This window comes from Melospiza melodia, chromosome 6 (assembly GCF_035770615.1).
Source record: "Melospiza melodia melodia isolate bMelMel2 chromosome 6, bMelMel2.pri, whole genome shotgun sequence".
NCBI lineage: Eukaryota > Metazoa > Chordata > Aves > Passeriformes > Passerellidae > Melospiza > Melospiza melodia.
This window is the reverse complement of record NC_086199.1, coordinates 55,202,063-55,219,242: the sequence shown is the minus strand read 5'-3', so window position 1 is coordinate 55,219,242 and position 17,180 is coordinate 55,202,063. Positions and strand designations below refer to the sequence as shown.

Genomic DNA, 17,180 nt, shown 5'->3' with positions numbered 1-17,180 from the left:
GCGGCGGCGGCGGCGATGGCGGAGCTGCGTGCGGCGGGCGCGGGGCCCGGCCCGGCCGCGCCCCCCGGGCCCGCGGCGCTGCCCGCGGCCCCCGGCGCGCCCCCGGCCCTGCCCTCACCGGCGGCGAGCGTCGGGGCGGCGCCCGCACCGACGGCGGCGCCGGCGGCACCGACAGCGTCGGCAGGCGGCGGAGCCGGCGCGGGCGGCGGCGGGGCCGGTCCCGGCTCGGCCCGCGAGGGTTGGCTCTTCAAATGGACCAACTACATCAAGGGATACCAGCGCCGCTGGTTCGTGCTCAGCAATGGGCTGCTCAGCTACTACCGGTACGCACCGGGAGCCGCCCCGCCGCCCCCCGGGCCCCCCGTGACCTTGGCGCCGGGCTGCGCCCCCGCGGCGGGAGGGAAGCGGGTGTAGGCCCCCCGCACCGAGCGGGGCAGCGCTCCGTGCCCCGGTGCCAGCTGGGAAGGAGGACGGCTGTCACCTCCCTGTCCCCGCGGTTGTCACCTCCGTGTCACGGGGGATGTCACCTCCCGGTCACCGGGGCTGCTCTTGCCGGGGGAGGGGGTCTTTAGCCCACTCCCCGCCGCCGGTCCGTGCCAGCAGGAGCGGGGGGCGGTTGTCACATCCCTGTCCCCGTGGTTGTCACCTGTCTGTCCCCGGGATTGTCACATCCCTGTCCCCGTGGGTATTTGGGGGCGGGGGTCTGCAGCCCCTCAGCCTCCCGCAGCTCCCGGTCCCGCTGTCCCTCCCAGCCGCTCTTCCCGGTGGCCTCGTGTGTTGTCACCCGCGGGGACACCTGAGCCTGCCCGGGGGGGCCTTGTCGCTCCATTATTGATGGGGAACCGGAGCCTCGGGCAGCTGCGGGCTCCGGTTACACCGCGGCCAACGGGGGGCCGCCGGGCCGGGGGTGTCCCGGCTGCATGTCACCTCTGTCACCCGGTGACGTGGAAGGGGAGTGCCAGCCTGGCGCGGCCTCGCTGGGACTTCACCCTTGTCCCAGCCCGTGCCAGGATCCGGGAAGCGCCGGATCCCTGAGGCTCCAGGATCCCCGAGGCCACTCCTGGGTGCTGTGGATTTGTCCCCCAAAAGCGACATCCCCAGGCTTGGCCCCGCTCCGGCGCCAGCACACCCTCCCTATTAATAGCCCTGGCTGCCGGGCTGGGAATGCCGAGCCCCCTGCACAGACCCCAGGGCTCATCCCGGGGATCCTGGGCCTGTCCTTCCCTCACCATGGCCTCATCCCGGGTATCCCAACCCTGTTCTTCTCTCAGGCAGCCTCATCCTGGGGATCCCAGCCCTGTCCTTCCCTCATGCAGCCTCAACCTGGGGATCCCAGCCCCGTCCTTCCCCCACTGCAGCCTCATCCTGGGGATTCTGGGGATCCCAGCCCTGTCCTTCCCTCACCACAGCCTCATCCCGGGGATCCCAGCCCTGTTCTTCCCTCATTGTGGCCTCATCCCAGGAATCCTGGCGATCCCAACCCTGTCCTTCCCTCAGCACAGCTTCATCCCAGGGATCTCAGTCCTGTCCTTCCCTCACTCCAGCCTCATCCTGGGGATTCTGGGGATCTCAGCCCTGTCCTTCCCTCAGCACAGCCTTGTCCTGGGGATCTCAGCCCCGTCCTTCCCTCACTGTGTCCTTCCCCTGCAGATCCAAGGCGGAGATGGGCCACACGTGCCGCGGCACCATCAACCTGGCCACGGCCAACATCAGCGTGGAGGATTCCTGCAATTTCATCATCTCCAACGGCGGAGCCCAGACCTACCACCTCAAGGCCAGCTCCGAGGTGGAGCGGCAGCGCTGGGTCACCGCCCTCGAGCTCGCCAAGGCCAAGGCTGTCAAGATGCTGGAGGAGTCAGGTATGGATTTCCTGGATCCATGGCAGAGTCAGGGTGCACTCAGGGTGAAATCTCACTGCCTGACAGTGCCCAGGGCAGGGTCAGCATCCTCAGAGTGGGATCCCAGTGCCAGCTTCCCAGAGCCCCACAGGTGGCAAGAATCCCAGAGCAGGATCCCAGTGCTTGGAGGACTCAGGGCAGTATATTAGTGTTCCACAGCATCCCAGTCCCCAGGATCCCAGTGCCTCACAGGACCATGGGCAGGATCCCAATGCCCAGAGAGAAGAATCCCAGCCCCACAGGGCACAGGATCCCAGTGCCCCCCAAGCATGATCCCAGGGCAGGATCACAGGGCAGCGTCAATGTCCTTAGGGCAGCCTTTGAGTTCTTCACAAACTCAGTGCCCCCAGGGCAGGATCCCAGGGTCCCACAGGACCTAGAGCAGGATCCCAGTGCCCTGGGCAGCATCCCAGCATCTCCAGCAAGAAGGTTTGGAAGGGGATGGCTGTGTCCATGCACATGTGACCCAAACATCCTGGCATGCACAGAGATGGACCATCAGACCTCAGGGGTTTGGGGATCCCCTGTGCCCTTCCTGGCAGCCCCACCACCAGCTCCTGGACATGACAATCCCACACTCTGGTCCCTTCCCGCCTGCAGATGACTCCGGTGACGAGTCGGTGTCGCAGACGGACAAGACGGAGCTGCAGAACACCCTGAAGATTTTATCCAGCAAGGTGGAGGACCTGAGCACCTGCAACGACCTGATAGCCAAGCACGGCACGGCCCTGCAGCGCTCCCTCAGCGAGCTCGAGGCCCTGCGGCTCCCCCCGGAGAGCACGGACAAGATCAAGCAGGTCAACGAGCGGGCCACGCTCTTCCGCATCACCTCCAACGCCATGATCAACGTGAGTGCCCATCCCAGGGATCCCAGAGTGGGAAAACTCCCCATTTCCATGCTGAGCACGGTTTCCCCGCAGGCCTGCCGGGATTTCATGCTCCTGGCACAAACGCACGGGAAGAAGTGGCAGAAGTCGCTGCAGCAGGAGCGGGACCAGCGGATCCGGCTGGAGGAGACGCTGGAGCAGCTGGCCAAGCAGCACAACCACCTGGAAAGGGCTTTCCGGGGGGCCACAGTGCTCCCCGCCAGCACGCCCGGCACTGCAGGCTCTGGCAAAGGTAGGGAGGGACAAGTGCTGTGCCCAAGTGTCTCCCAGATGATTCCCAGGATTTTCCAAGCTAGGCTCAGCTTCTCTCACTGTGCTGATCCCAAGGGATTTGTCTGTCCCAGCTCATCTGTGTAGCCAAGTGATTCTGGCATCCCCAGCAGGGTCCAAACTGGCTCCTCTGAGCCTTATCTGACACCCCTCAGGGCTGGGGTGGGGATGATGGTGACAGGGGAGCCTTCAGCAGGAAACTGGGAATGATGTTCTTTCCTCACCAGCCCTGTCCCCTTTCCCAGATCTGTGCTGCCCTGCCAAAGGCGACCTGAGTGACGAGGACGATGACAACAATGAGTTCTTTGACGCCCCGGAGATCTTCCCCATGCCTGATGTCATGGGCCACAAGTGAGTTCTGGGGGAGAGGGGAATCCCCTCGCTGCTCTGCCCTGCTCGGGAATGCTCACCCCCTTTCCCCCTTCCCAGGAGAACTGGGAGCAACATCAGCGGCACCAGCAGTGACATCAGCCTGGATGAGCAGGTGGGATGGGGTTTTATGGCTTGGGGCTGCCCAAATTCCCATGGAAGCGTTTTGTGGGGTCACAGGGATATAACAGCCTTTGCCTCCCCTCTCCCTAGTACAAGCACCAGGTTGAGGACACCAAGAAGGAAAAGAGAACCCGCATTCCCTACAAACCCAACTACAGCCTCAACCTCTGGAGCATCATGAAGAACTGCATCGGGAAGGAGCTGTCCAAGATTCCCATGCCAGTGAGCACAGATGCAGCCGGTGGGCGGGCACGGGGCACCCCAGAACCCCCTTTTTTTGACCCATTCCCTCTTCCAGGTGAATTTCAACGAGCCGCTGTCCATGCTGCAGCGGCTGACGGAGGACCTGGAGTACCACGAGCTGCTGGATCGGGCGGCGCGGTGCGAGAGCTCCCTGGAGCAGCTGTGCTACGTGGCCGCTTTCACCGTCTCCTCCTACTCCACCACCGTCTTCCGCACCAGCAAACCCTTCAACCCGCTCCTGGGGGAGACCTTCGAGCTGGATCGCCTGGAGGAGAACGGATACCGCTCCCTCTGCGAGCAGGTGGGGCTGGCTCCTCTCTGCCAGCCTTTCCCGGGATATTGGGATGGCCGGCACTGAGCTGTCCCCAATCAATCCCGTGTCCAGGTGAGCCACCACCCGCCGGCCGCTGCCCACCACGCCGACTCCAAGAACGGCTGGACGCTGCGCCAGGAGATCAAAATCACCAGCAAATTCCGAGGGAAATACCTCTCCATCATGCCTCTGGGTGAGCACCCCAGGAGGGTGTGGGATTTTCGGGACCACCCAGGGCTCCAGGTGTGGTTCCCAGCACGATCTCCCTCCCTCAGGCACCATCCACTGCGTCTTCCACTCCTCCGGCAATCACTACACGTGGAAAAAGGTGACGACCACCGTGCACAACATCATCGTGGGGAAGCTCTGGATAGACCAGGTGGGAAGTCATGGATGGGAGGTGTAGGGAAGTGTGGATCCCCAGGGAATGGGGCATGGGTGGGTTTGACTCTCCTCTCCCCTCCACAGTCAGGTGAGATCGAGATCGTCAACCACAAGACAGGGGACAAGTGCATCCTCAAGTTTGTCCCCTACAGCTACTTCTCCCGGGATGTGGCGAGGAAGGTATGGACACGGAGCCATGGGACACACCAGGCTGCTCATGACTCCGATGTGTCCTGATCCAGACTGTCTCCTCTCTCACCAGGTCACCGGGGAGGTGATGGACCCCTCGGGAAAGGTGCATTTTGCCCTGCTGGGCACGTGGGACGAGAAGATGGATTGCTACAAGGTCCAGCTGGGAGCAGGGGAGAACGGAGCTGAGGCGCGGCCACGAGCCCACGAGGCCGAGGACAGCCGGGTGCTGCTGTGGAAGCGGAACCCGCTGCCGTGAGTGGGGAGAACGGGAACGAGGCATCCCGGGGAGCAGGGCTGTGGGGCTGGCGCTGAGCCGTGTTCCTTGCCGTGCCGTAGGAAGTACGCAGAGAACATGTACTACTTCTCGGAGCTGGCGCTGACCCTGAATGCACCAGAGAACGGGACAGCCCCCACGGACAGCCGGTGGCGCCCGGACCAGCGGCTCATGGAGAACGGCCGGTGGGATGAGGCCAACGCTGAGAAGCAGCGGCTGGAGGAGAAGCAGCGGCTCTCCCGCAAGCGCCGCGAGGCCGAGGCCGCCCGCGCCACCGAGGACGGTAAGGCACGGCTGTCACACTGGGGTGTCCCCCCTGGTGTCCCCTGCAGGCCCTCACCCCGCTGTGTCCCCCCCTTCCCCAGGGACCCCCTACGATCCCTACAAACCGCTGTGGTTCGAGCGCAAGAAGGACCCGGTGACGCAGGAGCTGGCGCACGTCTACAAGGGGGGCTACTGGGAGAGCAAGGAGAAGCAGGACTGGAGCTTGTGCCCGGATATTTTCTGAGCCCGGCGAGGAGGAGGAGGAGGAGGAGCGGCGAGGGGGGAGGGATGAAGGCCAGGACCCCCCCTGTCCATCCGTCTGTCTTAACCGTGTGTCCCCGTGCCTCGCCGTGAGCGCCGGCCGGGCTTTGCCTTAGCCCACCCAAACTGACCTTGGGGAGCAGGAGCCAACACAGCCCCCCTCAAATCCGAGCTGGAGCAGGGCGGGGTCCGTTCGTCCCACCCACCTCCTCGGCACCCCGGGGTGGGGGCACGGCCGCCCCTGGGGTGGGGGGCCCCGGGGAAGGCGCAGCGGGGCGAGCCCGAGGCTGGCCTTGGTCTCCCCCCCTCCCCTTTTATTCCCATTCCCCTTTGCCCCCAGGAGTTCGGGTGCTTTTGGGGTCCGGGGGGGCCCAGACTCCCCCCCAGCCTGTTCTATAGGTGTATATTATATATATGTAGAGAGCAATCGGGGTCCCCTTCTCCCCACAGCCCCCAGTTTGGGGGGTCCCCGCCCTCCCCGGGGTGGCCCCCACGTGTGGGGGCCCCCCCATGAGGTGCCTTCCCTGTAGGTTTAGGGCAGGGGGAGGGCCTGGGTTTTGGGGGAGGGGGGGGTCTCTCCAGGGTGCAGTGGGACCCCTGCACCCCCAGACACTACAGGGGTGGGGAGATGCGCCATGGGGGGAGTCTCTGCACCCCCGAATCTGAAATTGGGGGCGTTTGATGCCTTTTTATTTTATTTTTTCTTTTTTTGGGTTGTTTTTTTTTTTGTCTCCAGAAAAAGAACTAAATTAAAATCTGTGAATGCCCCAACCTTGCGCCTGCTCTGTGGGGAGGGTCCAGCCCCTCCCCGTGGCTGATTTTGGGGGGGACCCCCTACTCCTGTAGGGACTTGAGTGGCAGCACCCAAACAGGGACTTGAACCCCATTCATGGGATTCTCCAGGAGCCTCCTTGTCCACTCCTCAGGTTCTGCTGCCCTGGTGGGGGGGATTGGGGGTGTCTTCTGTGTCCCCCTGTGTTCCTCATTGGATTTGGGGTGCTGGGGATACCCTGGGTGACTCTGGGGGGACCCATTTTGGCCCAGGGGGTCACCTGCTCTGGGGGGGTGGCATCCAAGGAGGGGAGGTCCTGAGTGGCCCTGGGACCCCCTGGGGGCACTTCCATGGGCGGGGATGTCCCCAGGGATAGTGGGGACACCCCGCGAGTGACACAGGTGCCCCCATACCCTCCCCGCCCCCATGGTACGGGGCCTCTGATTGGCCAATTGCTTTGAGTGACAGTTCCGGGAGTGCTGGTATTTCCCCACCCACCTCAAATTGGAGCGTGCTGATTGGCTGATCGATCGCAGCGGGTCAGATCCAGCCAATGGGAGTGCGCGGTGTGGCCCTGCAGCCACGCCCCCCGGCAAGCCTTCCCCTTGTCCTCCGTGGGACCCCGCTGTCCCCACCCTCGGGTGGCACAGGGGGGACAGTGACCCCACAGCCAGCAGACATTCCTCCAGCTCCGGTCACAGGGGTTTATTGGGGCCCGGCCTCCGCCGGCTCTGCCGCCACCGCCGGTGGCTCTTGGGGACGGGGCTGTCCCTTGGGGTCGGGGCTGTCTCTTGGGGTCGGGGGTGTCGCCTCTGCCCCATTGCCAGCTGCTCCGCTCCAGCTGTTCCCTCTGATCCCCGATGTTGGCAGAGCGTTCGGGTCGGTCGGCCGGGCAGGGAGGGGCTGAGAGGGGCTGGGGGGCCATCCGGGGGTCCCCTCCTGCCCGGTGTCTCCGTTACCGGGACGACAGCATCATCACGAACTCTGCGGGGCGAGGACGGCACGTCAGGGACCCGGGGCTCAGCCCGGCCGCGGCCCCAAGGGGAAGGGGGAGCCCTCACCGTCGAAGTCCACATGGCCGTCCCCGTTGAGATCCACGTCCTGCAGGATCTCGTCCACCTCCTGCGCCTTCAGCTGCTCCCCGAGCAGCGCCGCGATGGCCTCGCGCATCTCGGCCGTGCTGATCTCCCCGTCCCCGTTCATGTCGAACTGCGGCACCCGTGGGCTGGGGTCACCCTCCCTCCACGGCCACCAGCACCCCCAGGCTCCCTGTGGTCACTGTCTCCTCTGCGCTCGTTGTCACCACCATGGTCATCATTCCCTACTGGTCAGTGTCCCCTCTGTGCCTGTGGTCATCCCATGGTCATCATTTCCCCACAGTCACTGTCACCTCCATGCCTGTGGTCACCCCATGGTCATTGTTTCCCCCCTGGTCACTGTCCCCTCCATGCCTGTGGTCACCCTATGGTCATTGTTTCTCCCCTGGTCATTGTCCCCTCCATGCCTGTGGTCACCATCATGGTCATCATTACCTGCTGGTCACTGTCCCCTCCATGCCTGTGGTCACCCCATGGTCATTGTTTCCCCCCTGGTCACTGTCCCCTCCATGCCTGTGGTCACCCCATGGTCATTGTTTCCCCACAGTCATTGTCCTCTCCTGCCTGTGGTCACCAGCACGGTCTTCCCATGGTCAGTGTCCCCTCATGGTTCCCCCTATGGTGACCATCTTGCCATGGTCTTCCCATGATCACCATCCCCTCCATGCCCTATCATCACTGTCGCCACCAGAGTCTCTCCAGGGTCATTGTCCCCTCCATGCCTGTGGTCACCAGCATGATCATTGTTTCCCCCCGATCATTGTCCCCTCCATGCCTGTGGTCACCCCATGGCCATGGTTTCCCCATGGTAATTGTCTTCTCCTACCTGTGGTCACCACTGTGGTCTTCCCATGGTCAGTGTCCCCTCCATGGGCACCCCATGGTCACCATCTCACCTTGCTCTTCCCGTGATCACCATCCCCGCCATGTCCCCATCATCACTGTCCCCACCAGGGTCTCTCCAGGGTCACTGTCCCCTCCTGGCTGTGGTGCCCCTGAGGAGGTGACACCATGCCCGCTGTCCCTGTGGTGGTGGCCATACCTCGCGGAAGGCGATCTTGAGCTCCCTCACGCCCACCATGTGCGCCGTCTCCTCCCGCAGCTTTGGGCCCATCATCTGCACAAAGTCCTCGAAATCCACGCGGCCGCCCACTGTGGCAGGAAGGGGACAGACACCCTCAGCACCCCAGCGACCCCAGGTCCCCTCCCCGTGCCCCCGAGCCCACTCACTCCTCATCTTGATGTGCTGGGAGATCTCGATGAGCTCCATCTCGGTGGGCATGTAGCCCAGCGTGCGCATGCAGGCGCCCAGGTCCTTGTAGCTGATGTAGCCATCCTGGTCCGTGTCAAACTCCTTGAAGGCGTCCAGCAGCTCTGGGCACGGCCACGGGTGGGGACAGGGACAGCATCAGGAGTGGAGGGTCACACAGACATCATGTCACCCCGGGAGAGGTCCCTTCTTGGATGTGGGAGACCCCTCCATGGCCATGTCCCCAAGGCAGATCCCTCCATGGCAGATCCGTCCCTCCCCGCCATTCCCCTAGGCCCATGTCCCCACCCCGTCCCCCCTGCTCACCATCCAGCTCCTCCGGTGACAGCTCCCGCTCCTGCATGGGACACACAGAAGGGGTGACAGCAGAATGACACCCAGCTCCGTGTCCATCCCCCTCCTTGCCCCCCCAAACCTCCGTGTCACCTTTGTTAAGCGTGGGCCAAAATTAACTCCAGCGGAGGATTAGTGGGATTGGAGGCAAAGCCCCGCCCTGCCCCGTGCCTGCACCTCCCACCCGCCCTGTCCCGGTCCCCGTGTCCCTGCTCCAGTCACCCACCCCAGGGGTGTCCCACCCCGGGACCCCCAGGCTCTGGATGGGGTGTGCTGGGTGGCCGCAGAGGGGGGTTGTACTCCAGAGGTGGAGGGGCAGCATTTTTACCCCCACAGAGCTCGGCTGCCCCTGCTCTAGGTGTCCCCTCATTATGGCCCCTCTGTCTCCAGGGCCCTGGAGTGTCCCCAACACCATTCCCAGCACCCATGTCCCATCTATCCCCACAGCTCCAGGATGTCCCTGACTGTTCCCAGTCCCCCATGTCCCCTTCATCCCCAGGTTTCCAGCCGGTCCCTGAGCCCATTCTCACTGTCCCCATGTCCTCATCTCGAGGGTCTCGGAATGTCCCCGACTCTGTCCCCACTGTCCTCATGTCCTTTTAAATCCCCAGGGACCCAGAGTGGCCTGACCATGTCCCCAGTGTCCAACATCCCCTCCATCCCCAGGGTCCCGGAGTGTCCCAACCCCATCTCCACTGGCCCCATGTCCCCTCCATTCCCAGGGTTCTGGAACATCCCCATCCCACTGTCCCCAGGCCCACCCTGCCTCATTGCCCTCTTCATCTGCAGGCTCCTGGACTGTCCCTGTCCCCATCTCCACTTTCCCCATGTCCCTTCCATAGCCAGGGACCTGGAACAGCCCCACTGTTCCCATGTCCCCAAGTCTCAAATGCTCCACATCCCCTCCATCTGCAGGGGCTCCTGGACTATCCCTGTCCCCACCTCCCCTGTCCCCACCTCCCCTCCATCTCCAGGGTCCCTCCATGCCCACCCTGATGTCCATGTCCCCTCCCGGTGTCCCCACCTTGCCGAAGACGGTGTTGAGGAAGGGGGAGTAGGTCTTGATGGCGGCAGCGTGGGGGTCCACGGGCCCCTTCTTCCCGCCCTTCTGCCCGTGCCCGCCGTGCCGGGACTCGGAGCCAGAGCTCTTGGGGGCCGGGGCGCCGGCGTCCTCGGGGGCTCTGGGGGCTTTCTCCCCCTCCTCGTGCCCCCCTTTCCCCTTCTGCGGGGGCTCCGTGTCCCTGTTGTCCTTGGGGGTCCCCTTGTCCCCGCGGGAGCGTGGCATGGGGCCGGGGCCGGGTGGGCGGCGGGCGGGCACGGAGCGGGACCCCGGGATGGCCGAGCCCGAGGAAGGAGCCGGGAAATCCTCTTACACCCCCCGTGACCCCCGGCTCCCCCCGCCGCGGGCCCGCCGGGGCAAAGCCAATTAGCGGTGATTAATGGCAGGAAACAGCCACGGCCACCGGACAGGTCCCCAACAGCGCCCCGGGGCCACCACCGAGGCCCTGAGTACAGAGGTGACACCCCACAGCCACCAGTGTCCCCAGCATTGCCCAATGATCCCACAGGTGACACCCCACAGCCACCAGTGTCCCCAGCATTGCTCCCAGAGGTGACACCCCACAGCCACCAGTGTCCCCAGCACTGCCCAATGTTCCCAGCATGACACCCCACAGCCACCACAGTGTCCCCAGCATCGCTCCCAGTGGTGACACACCACAGCCACCAGTGTCTCCAGCATTGCTCCCACAGTGACACCTCACAGCCACCAGTGTCCTCAGCATTGCCCAGTGCGCCCAGAGGTGACACCCCACAGCCACCAGTGTCCCCAGCATTGCTCCCACAGGTGACACCCCAAAGCCACCACGGTGTACCCAGACCAAGTCACATCTCAAGCGGTGACACCGCAATGCCACCACTGTGTCCCCTCACCTGGCACCTCTCCCGAGCTGCCTCCACCCCTAAGGTAGGTGATTTATTGTCCCCCCGGATGGGGACTGGTGGCGTGTCCCCAGCACATGACTGGGTGGGCACAGGGTGTCACAGGGGGCTTCAGAGCGGAGGGACCCCCCAAAATGAGAGCCCGGTCCGGGAGGTGACCCTGGCTGCCGTGTCACCCTGGGGTAACACAAAAGGGCGACACTGTGGGGGTGACAGTACCCCCGTGTCACCCGCTGCCACAGCCCCTGTGCCACCCGCCACTGCCACCGCTGTGCCCCCCACTGGCGCTGTGCACGGGGACCGTACCCCGGGTGTCCCCGTCCATGGGGTGTCCCCGTCCCTGGGGTGTCCCCGTCCATTGGGTGCCCCCGGTGTACCCGTCCATGGGGCGCCCCCGTCCACGGGGTGTCCCCGTCCATGGGGTGACCCCGTCCATGGGGTGTCCCCGGTGTACCCGTCCATGGGGTGTCCCCATCCATGGGGTGTCCCCGTCCATGGGGCGCCCCCAGTCCCCCCCCCCCCGCCGGTGCCCCCGCCCCGGAGCCGCGCAGGCGCGGGGCGGCCCCGGTCACTTCCTGCCCCGCCCCCGCCGCCGCCGCCGCTCCCGCCGCCCCCGACACCGGCACCGGCCCCGGGCACCGACCCGCCGGTGAGTGCGGGCACCGGCACCGGGCACCGAGCCCCGTCCGGACCCGCCGGGCGCGGCCCCCCCATCCGCCTTCCCGGGAGCCCCATCCCCGTTCCGGCGGGGCCACCCCCTGTCCCTGTCCCTGTCCCCATCCCTGTCCCTCTCCCTATCCCTGTCCCCATTCCTAGCCGGGCCACTCCTTCCCCGTCCATGTCCCCATCCTCGTCCCTGTCCCCCTGTCCCCCTGTCCCTATTCCTGTTGCTGTACCTAGCGCGGCCACCACCGGCCCCATTCCTGACCCCGCCCCCGTCCCCATCCTTTTTCCTGTCCCCATCCTTGTCCCTGTCCTCGTCACTATCCCCGCGGCCACCACCGGCCCCATTCGTGCCCCCCCATCCCTGTCCTTGTCCCATCCCTTTCCCTGTCCCTGACCCCATATCCAGCAGGGCCACCCCTGTCCCGTGATCGGTTGGGGCTGTCCCTGCCCTCCTTTCCATCCCCACCCGTGTTTCCAGGAAGACACCCTTGTCCCTGTCCCCATCCCGAATGGGACACTCCCTGTCTCACTCAGAGCCCCCATTCCTGGCGTGCTCCCCGAGCTCCCTTCAGAGAGCTGGCAGGGACAGGGGTGTGTCCCCCAGGAGTGGCTGCGCCACCCTTTACCGGGCTGGAAGACGGTGACAAACCCACTTCAGGGGACACCCCATTCCCTGGTGTCCCCAGCTCCCATTTTGGGGTGCCATCCCAGTGTTCCTGACGGCGGCCGGGGGCTCCCCAGCCATGTCCTTCCGGAAGGTGGTGCGGCAGAGCAAATTCCGGCACGTGTTCGGGCAGCCGGTGAAGACGGACCAGTGCTATGATGACATCCGCGTGTCCCGCGTCACCTGGGACAGCACCTTCTGCGCCGTCAACCCCTCCTTCGTCGCCATCATCGTGGAGGCCAGCGGCGGCGGCGCCTTCCTCGTCCTCCCCCTGCACAAGGTGACAGCAGGGCGGTGACGCGGGGAAGGGGGGGTTGTGCCCGTGGGTGACCCCCTCCCCGCTGTCACTCTGTCCCCAGACCGGACGCATTGACAAGTCGTACCCCACGGTGTGCGGCCACACGGGCCCCGTCCTCGACATCGACTGGTGTCCCCACAACGACCACGTCATCGCCAGCGGCTCCGAGGACTGCACCGTCATGGTGAGGGGTGGCCCAGAACCCCGGGGGGTGGCAGGTCACCCCGCTTCGCTCACCGTCCCCTCTGTCCCCTCAGGTGTGGCAGATCCCCGAGAACGGGCTGAGCCAGCCGCTGACGGAGCCGGTGGTGGTGCTGGAGGGCCACTCGAAGCGCGTTGGCATCGTCACCTGGCACCCCACGGCCCGCAACGTCCTGCTCAGCGCGGGTACGGGGGGGCACGGCGGGCACGGGGACGGGGCCGCGCGGCCGAGGTGACCCCGGCTGCCGTGTCCCCCAGGCTGTGACAACGTGGTGCTGATCTGGAACGTGGGCACGGCCGAGGAGCTGTACCGGCTGGACGGGCTGCACCCCGACCTCATCTACAGCGTCAGCTGGAGCCGCGATGGCTCCCGCTTCTGCACCGCCTGCAAGGACAAGAGCGTCCGTGTCATCGACCCCCGCCGCGGCACCGTGGTGGCCGTGAGTGTCCCCACCGCCCTGGGGGGCCCGTGTCACCGGGGCGCTGCCCTGTGCTGCTTCCTGGGGACAATCCCCTGCTCCCTGCCCTTGTCCCTCGGCGCGCCCCGTTGTCCCATATTCCGTGGGTGTCCCTGTCCCCCGGTTGTCCCCACTGTCCCCTGTCCCTCGGTGCCTGTCCCTGGGGTGTCGCGGGCGCCGGTGACAGCCGTGCCCCCCAGGAGAAGGAGCGGGCACACGAGGGGGCCCGTCCCATGCGCGCCATCTTCCTGGCCGACGGCAAGATCTTCACCACCGGCTTCAGCCGCATGAGTGAGCGGCAGCTGGCGCTCTGGGACACGGTGAGTGCCACCCCGGGGATCCCCAAACCATCCTGGGGCTCCCCGCGTGCCTGACACCCCATCCCACCCCAGGAGAACCTGGAGGAGCCCATGGGGCTGCAGGAGCTGGACTCCAGCAACGGGGCTCTGCTGCCCTTCTACGACCCCGACACCAGCGTGGTGTACGTCTGCGGCAAGGTAGGGAGCCCCCACCCCTCTTGGTGGCACCCCCGAGCCAGGGTCCCCCCTAACGGCATGTCCCCAGGGGGACTCGAGCATCCGCTACTTTGAGATCACGGAGGAGCCGCCCTACATCCACTTCCTCAACACCTTCACCAGCAAGGAGCCCCAGCGCGGAATGGGCTGGATGCCCAAGCGCGGGCTGGACGTCAGCAAGTGTGAGATCGCCAGGTGGGCATGGGGAACAAGGTGAGGGACCCCCAGAACCCCCCAGAACCTTCCATGACCCCCTCTGCTCCCCTGGCAGGTTCTACAAGCTGCACGAGCGCAAGTGTGAGCCCATCATCATGACCGTGCCAAGGAAGGTGGGTGGGGATGGGGGAATGTGGGGTGGTGGGAGTCCCCAGGGGGACCGAGAGGGGTCACCGGGCAGGACACGGGGCTGTGTGGGCAGGACATGCTGACTGGGCAGGGGGTCCCTAATCAGTGTGGGTGGGGGTCCCTGTGGGGTCTGCGTGTGAGGTTCCTGAGCAGGACATGGGAGCAATGGGGGTCCCCAGTGAGGCCGTGGTGTCTCTGGGTGTCCCGCTGAGGATGGCACCCCTGTGACACTGTTGGGGGCAGTCGGACCTGTTCCAGGACGACTTGTACCCGGACACGGCGGGCCCCGAGGCGGCCATGGAGGCGGAGGAGTGGGTGGCAGGGCGCACGGCGGGGCCCGTGCTGGTGTCCCTGCGCCAGGCCTACGTCCCCAGCAAGCAGCGGGACCTCAAGGTGAACCGGCGGACGCTGCTCCACGACAGCCGCGCCACCACCGCCGGGGCCACCACCGGGGCCACCACGCCACCTGCCACGCCCCCCGCGGCCCCCGCGTCCGCCCGCTTCAGTGCCCCGCCGGTGCTGGGCTCCGGCAGCGCCACGGTAAGGGGACAGGGGGACAGGGGGGGACAAGCGGGAATGGGACCGAGTGGTGTGGTCGGTGTGGGTCGGTGTGGGTGGGTGTGGCAGTGGGTGTGGCAGTGGGTGTGGCTCTGCGGGGCGTGTCCCGTGACGGGGCTGTCCCTCAGGGAGGTCGCCTGGACGAGGTGCTGCAGGAGGTGGCGGCGCTGCGGGCGCTGGTGGCGGAGCAGGGCCAGCGCATCTCCCGCCTGGAGGAGCAGCTCAGCCGCCTGGAGAACGGCCACGTGTAGGGACCCCCTCAGGGACCACCGCCCCAGGGACCACGCCTGCACCCCAGGGACCCCCCTGAACCATCTCGCCCCCCTGGGGTGCCCCCCTTGCCCCGCTCCGGGCCCTTCTCCCATTGGGGGGCTGGCCGCCCCTCTGGCAGCTCCCCGCTTCCCCCCATTGCCTTACTGGGTGCTGCCCCCCCGAATCATGGACCATTCTCCACCCCTGCCCCCGTTCCTCGGGCTGGGGGTTGCTCCTGGGATCAAAGATTACCCCCTGCACGCCCCAATCCTTGTGTGGGGTCTCCCCCCTTTCTGTGGGGCAGGGCATGATCTGCCTTCCTAAACTGTGAGATATCGTCCCCCCTATATTTTGGGGGATTTTCCTCCCTTCCTCCTCCTCCTCCTCGTGTCCCCCCTCCTCTCCATTCCAGTGCAGGGTCAAAATCTATATTTTCACTCCAAATAAAGGATTTATAAGAAAAGTGCTGGGGGTGATTTAGAGGGAAAGCAGCAGGGCCACCTGCGGGGTGGCAGAGCGGGGCAGGCAGGAAGGCGCGGCGGTCACGGGTGGGAGCTCGGCGCCTCGGCAGGAAGTTGTGGGGGCACCCGGCGGCATTTTGGGCTGCAGAGGGGGTGAGGGGGTGCAGGGCTCGGCCCCCCCCGCTCGGCACATCCGCTGCACGGGGCAGGAAGTTGGGGGGGGCTCCCCCATCTCGGAGCGCGCCCGTGGCATCGGGACCCGCTCTGGCTGCACCCCGCTGATGGTGAGCACCCCAAAAACGGGCAGGGTGGGAGACTGGGGGGGCTGGGAGCCCGGAGGATGGGGGACAGGCTGGAGGAGTCAGGATCAGGGAGCCAGGGTGGGGTTGGGGGAATGGGGAGGGTAAGGGGAGTCTGGAATGTTTGGGGGATAAGGGGAGCACGGAGGGGTTGGTGGGAAGGAGGGGGTGTCCTTCAGGGGAGCATGGTGGGCTTGAGGGTGGGTTAGGTTTTGGGGTGGGGTTGGGGGCTGTGAAGACTGTGTGTGCTGGCTTTGGGGGGCCCTGGGGCTTTGGCAGGGGGTGCTGTGGGGCTGCAGCCCTGTGGGCAGGGGATTCTCGGGGGGCTGTGCATCCATGCGGGGTGGCAGGTCCCGGTTCCTCTCTCCCAGCACCTTTGGGTGCTGCTGCACCCGCCACCCACGGCTTCCTCCCCGGGGTCACCTCCCCCTCCCCGGCCCTTGTCCTGTGCCCTGTACCTTGCCCCGGCCCTTCCCTGCGTCCCAGCTCCGGGAAGCCACGTGTGCCTGGCGCGCTGTGACCCCGCTGCCCTCCCCGCAGGCCGCCCCGCGATGGCACCCGCTGCTGCTGCTGCCGCTGCTGGCACTGCTGGCGGCGCCGGTGGCGGCCGGGGACCCCGCGGTGGCCCGCAACGACCGGACGGTGGCCGCGCTGCTGGGGCTGCTGCTGTGCCTGGCGCTGGGGCTGGCGCTGGCCTGGCACCACCTGTGCCGCCTCTCGGCCGGCCGCTACCACCCCCGGCCCCTGGGCCGCCGGGCGCTGCAGCTGCTGCGGGGACGGTGGCACCGGCTGCGCTCGCCGGGGGACCCCGCCGTGACCTGCGGGGACAGCCACGGCGAGGTGGCCGTGCGGGACGAGGATGAGGAGCTGATGCCATGGAGCCTGGAGCGGCGGCCGCAGCAGCAGGAGGAGGAGGATGAGCAGGAGGAGGATGAGCAGGAGGAGGAGGATGAGAAGGAGGAGGATGAGGATGAGGCTGAAGCAGCGCCGGAGGGCGGGGAGAGCCCCCTGAGTGAGGGGCAGACGGCGGGGGGCAGCGCCGAGGCCCTGCTCAGTGACCTGCACGCCTTCTCGGGGACAGCGGCATGGGGGGACGCGCGGCCACACGTCACCGCCTTGTGACATCACCGGCCTGACGTTACCACCCTTTGATGTCATCTCCCTGTAGTGTCACTTCCCTGTAGTGTCACCTCCCTGTAATGTCACTACCCTGTAGTGTCACTCCTTGTAATGTCACCTCCTTGTAATGTCACCTCCCTGTAGTGTCACCTCCCTGTAATGTCACCTCCCTGTAATGTCACTGCCCTGTAGTGTCACTGCCCTGTAGTGTCACTCCCTGTAATGTCATCGCCCTGTAGTGTCACCTCCCTGGAATGTCACCACCCTGTATTGTCACCTCCCTGTAGTGCCACTGCCCTGCCAGCAAAGGGACCCCTTCTCTGTCCCCTGCCAGCCCCCAGCCGAGGCTCCTGATTGGCTGCAGGGGCCTTGTCCGAATTTGCACTGACCAATAAAAGAGCAGCTCTGGGGACAGAGCAGATCAGGGGCGTGGTTTGCAGAGAAGGGGGTGGA

The 17,180-nt window shown here is 65.9% G+C and overlaps 4 protein-coding genes across 4 annotated transcripts; 3 read left to right on the top strand and 1 right to left on the bottom strand.

Annotated features, from left to right (window-relative positions):
- The first annotated feature begins 186 nt into the window (after positions 1–186).
- OSBP (oxysterol binding protein) lies at positions 187–6,249 on the top strand. The gene is made up of 14 exons (XM_063158271.1): positions 187–323; positions 1,651–1,859; positions 2,499–2,746; positions 2,819–3,017; positions 3,301–3,406; positions 3,485–3,539; positions 3,638–3,769; positions 3,846–4,091; positions 4,176–4,296; positions 4,379–4,482; positions 4,572–4,667; positions 4,750–4,931; positions 5,016–5,236; positions 5,319–6,249. The coding sequence occupies exons 2-14, from the start codon at positions 1,664–1,666 to the stop codon at positions 5,459–5,461; spliced, it is 2,049 nt and encodes a 682-aa protein (XP_063014341.1). The 5' UTR covers positions 187–323; positions 1,651–1,663; the 3' UTR covers positions 5,462–6,249.
- A 787-nt stretch (positions 6,250–7,036) lies between these two features.
- CABP4 (calcium binding protein 4) lies at positions 7,037–10,235 on the bottom strand. The gene is made up of 6 exons (XM_063159434.1): positions 9,975–10,235; positions 8,924–8,954; positions 8,578–8,721; positions 8,390–8,499; positions 7,312–7,459; positions 7,037–7,234 (listed from the first exon to the last, which is right to left on the bottom strand). The coding sequence occupies exons 1-6, from the start codon at positions 10,233–10,235 to the stop codon at positions 7,206–7,208; spliced, it is 723 nt and encodes a 240-aa protein (XP_063015504.1). The 3' UTR covers positions 7,037–7,205.
- Positions 10,236–11,484: 1,249 nt separating this feature from the next.
- CORO1B (coronin 1B) lies at positions 11,485–15,311 on the top strand. Its single transcript, XM_063158268.1, has 11 exons — positions 11,485–11,540; positions 12,244–12,501; positions 12,581–12,703; positions 12,777–12,906; positions 12,979–13,160; positions 13,379–13,498; positions 13,571–13,675; positions 13,743–13,888; positions 13,965–14,022; positions 14,282–14,578; positions 14,725–15,311. The coding sequence occupies exons 2-11, from the start codon at positions 12,301–12,303 to the stop codon at positions 14,845–14,847; spliced, it is 1,485 nt and encodes a 494-aa protein (XP_063014338.1). The 5' UTR covers positions 11,485–11,540; positions 12,244–12,300; the 3' UTR covers positions 14,848–15,311.
- On the top strand, positions 15,035–17,141 carry PTPRCAP (protein tyrosine phosphatase receptor type C associated protein). The gene is made up of 3 exons (XM_063159515.1): positions 15,035–15,123; positions 15,458–15,593; positions 16,149–17,141. The coding sequence occupies exons 1-3, from the start codon at positions 15,035–15,037 to the stop codon at positions 16,728–16,730; spliced, it is 807 nt and encodes a 268-aa protein (XP_063015585.1). The 3' UTR covers positions 16,731–17,141.
- Positions 17,142–17,180: the final 39 nt, after the last annotated feature.

Bases quoted from the DNA above. Each gene is read 5' to 3' on its own strand.
- OSBP (XM_063158271.1), top strand. From the start codon at position 1,664: ATGGGCCACACGTGCCGCGGCACCATCAACCTGGCCACGGCCAACATC. The intron at 4,932-5,015 runs GTGAGTGGGGAG...GCCGTGCCGTAG, and splicing joins TGGAAGCGGAACCCGCTGCC to GAAGTACGCAGAGAACATGT. The intron at 5,237-5,318 runs GTAAGGCACGGC...CCCCTTCCCCAG, and splicing joins CGCCCGCGCCACCGAGGACG to GGACCCCCTACGATCCCTAC.
- CABP4 (XM_063159434.1), bottom strand. From the start codon at position 10,235: ATGCCACGCTCCCGCGGGGACAAGGGGACCCCCAAGGACAACAGGGAC. The intron at 7,460-8,389 runs GTATGGCCACCA...CGGGTGCCGCAG, and splicing joins TCAAGATCGCCTTCCGCGAG to TTCGACATGAACGGGGACGG. The intron at 7,235-7,311 runs GTGAGGGCTCCC...CTCGCCCCGCAG, and splicing joins CGGCCATGTGGACTTCGACG to AGTTCGTGATGATGCTGTCG.
- CORO1B (XM_063158268.1), top strand. From the start codon at position 12,301: ATGTCCTTCCGGAAGGTGGTGCGGCAGAGCAAATTCCGGCACGTGTTC. The intron at 13,161-13,378 runs GTGAGTGTCCCC...CGTGCCCCCCAG, and splicing joins GCCGCGGCACCGTGGTGGCC to GAGAAGGAGCGGGCACACGA. The intron at 13,499-13,570 runs GTGAGTGCCACC...ATCCCACCCCAG, and splicing joins AGCTGGCGCTCTGGGACACG to GAGAACCTGGAGGAGCCCAT.
- PTPRCAP (XM_063159515.1), top strand. From the start codon at position 15,035: ATGGACCATTCTCCACCCCTGCCCCCGTTCCTCGGGCTGGGGGTTGCT. The intron at 15,124-15,457 runs GTGGGGTCTCCC...TTTGGGCTGCAG, and splicing joins CTGCACGCCCCAATCCTTGT to AGGGGGTGAGGGGGTGCAGG. The intron at 15,594-16,148 runs GTGAGCACCCCA...CCCTCCCCGCAG, and splicing joins CTGGCTGCACCCCGCTGATG to GCCGCCCCGCGATGGCACCC.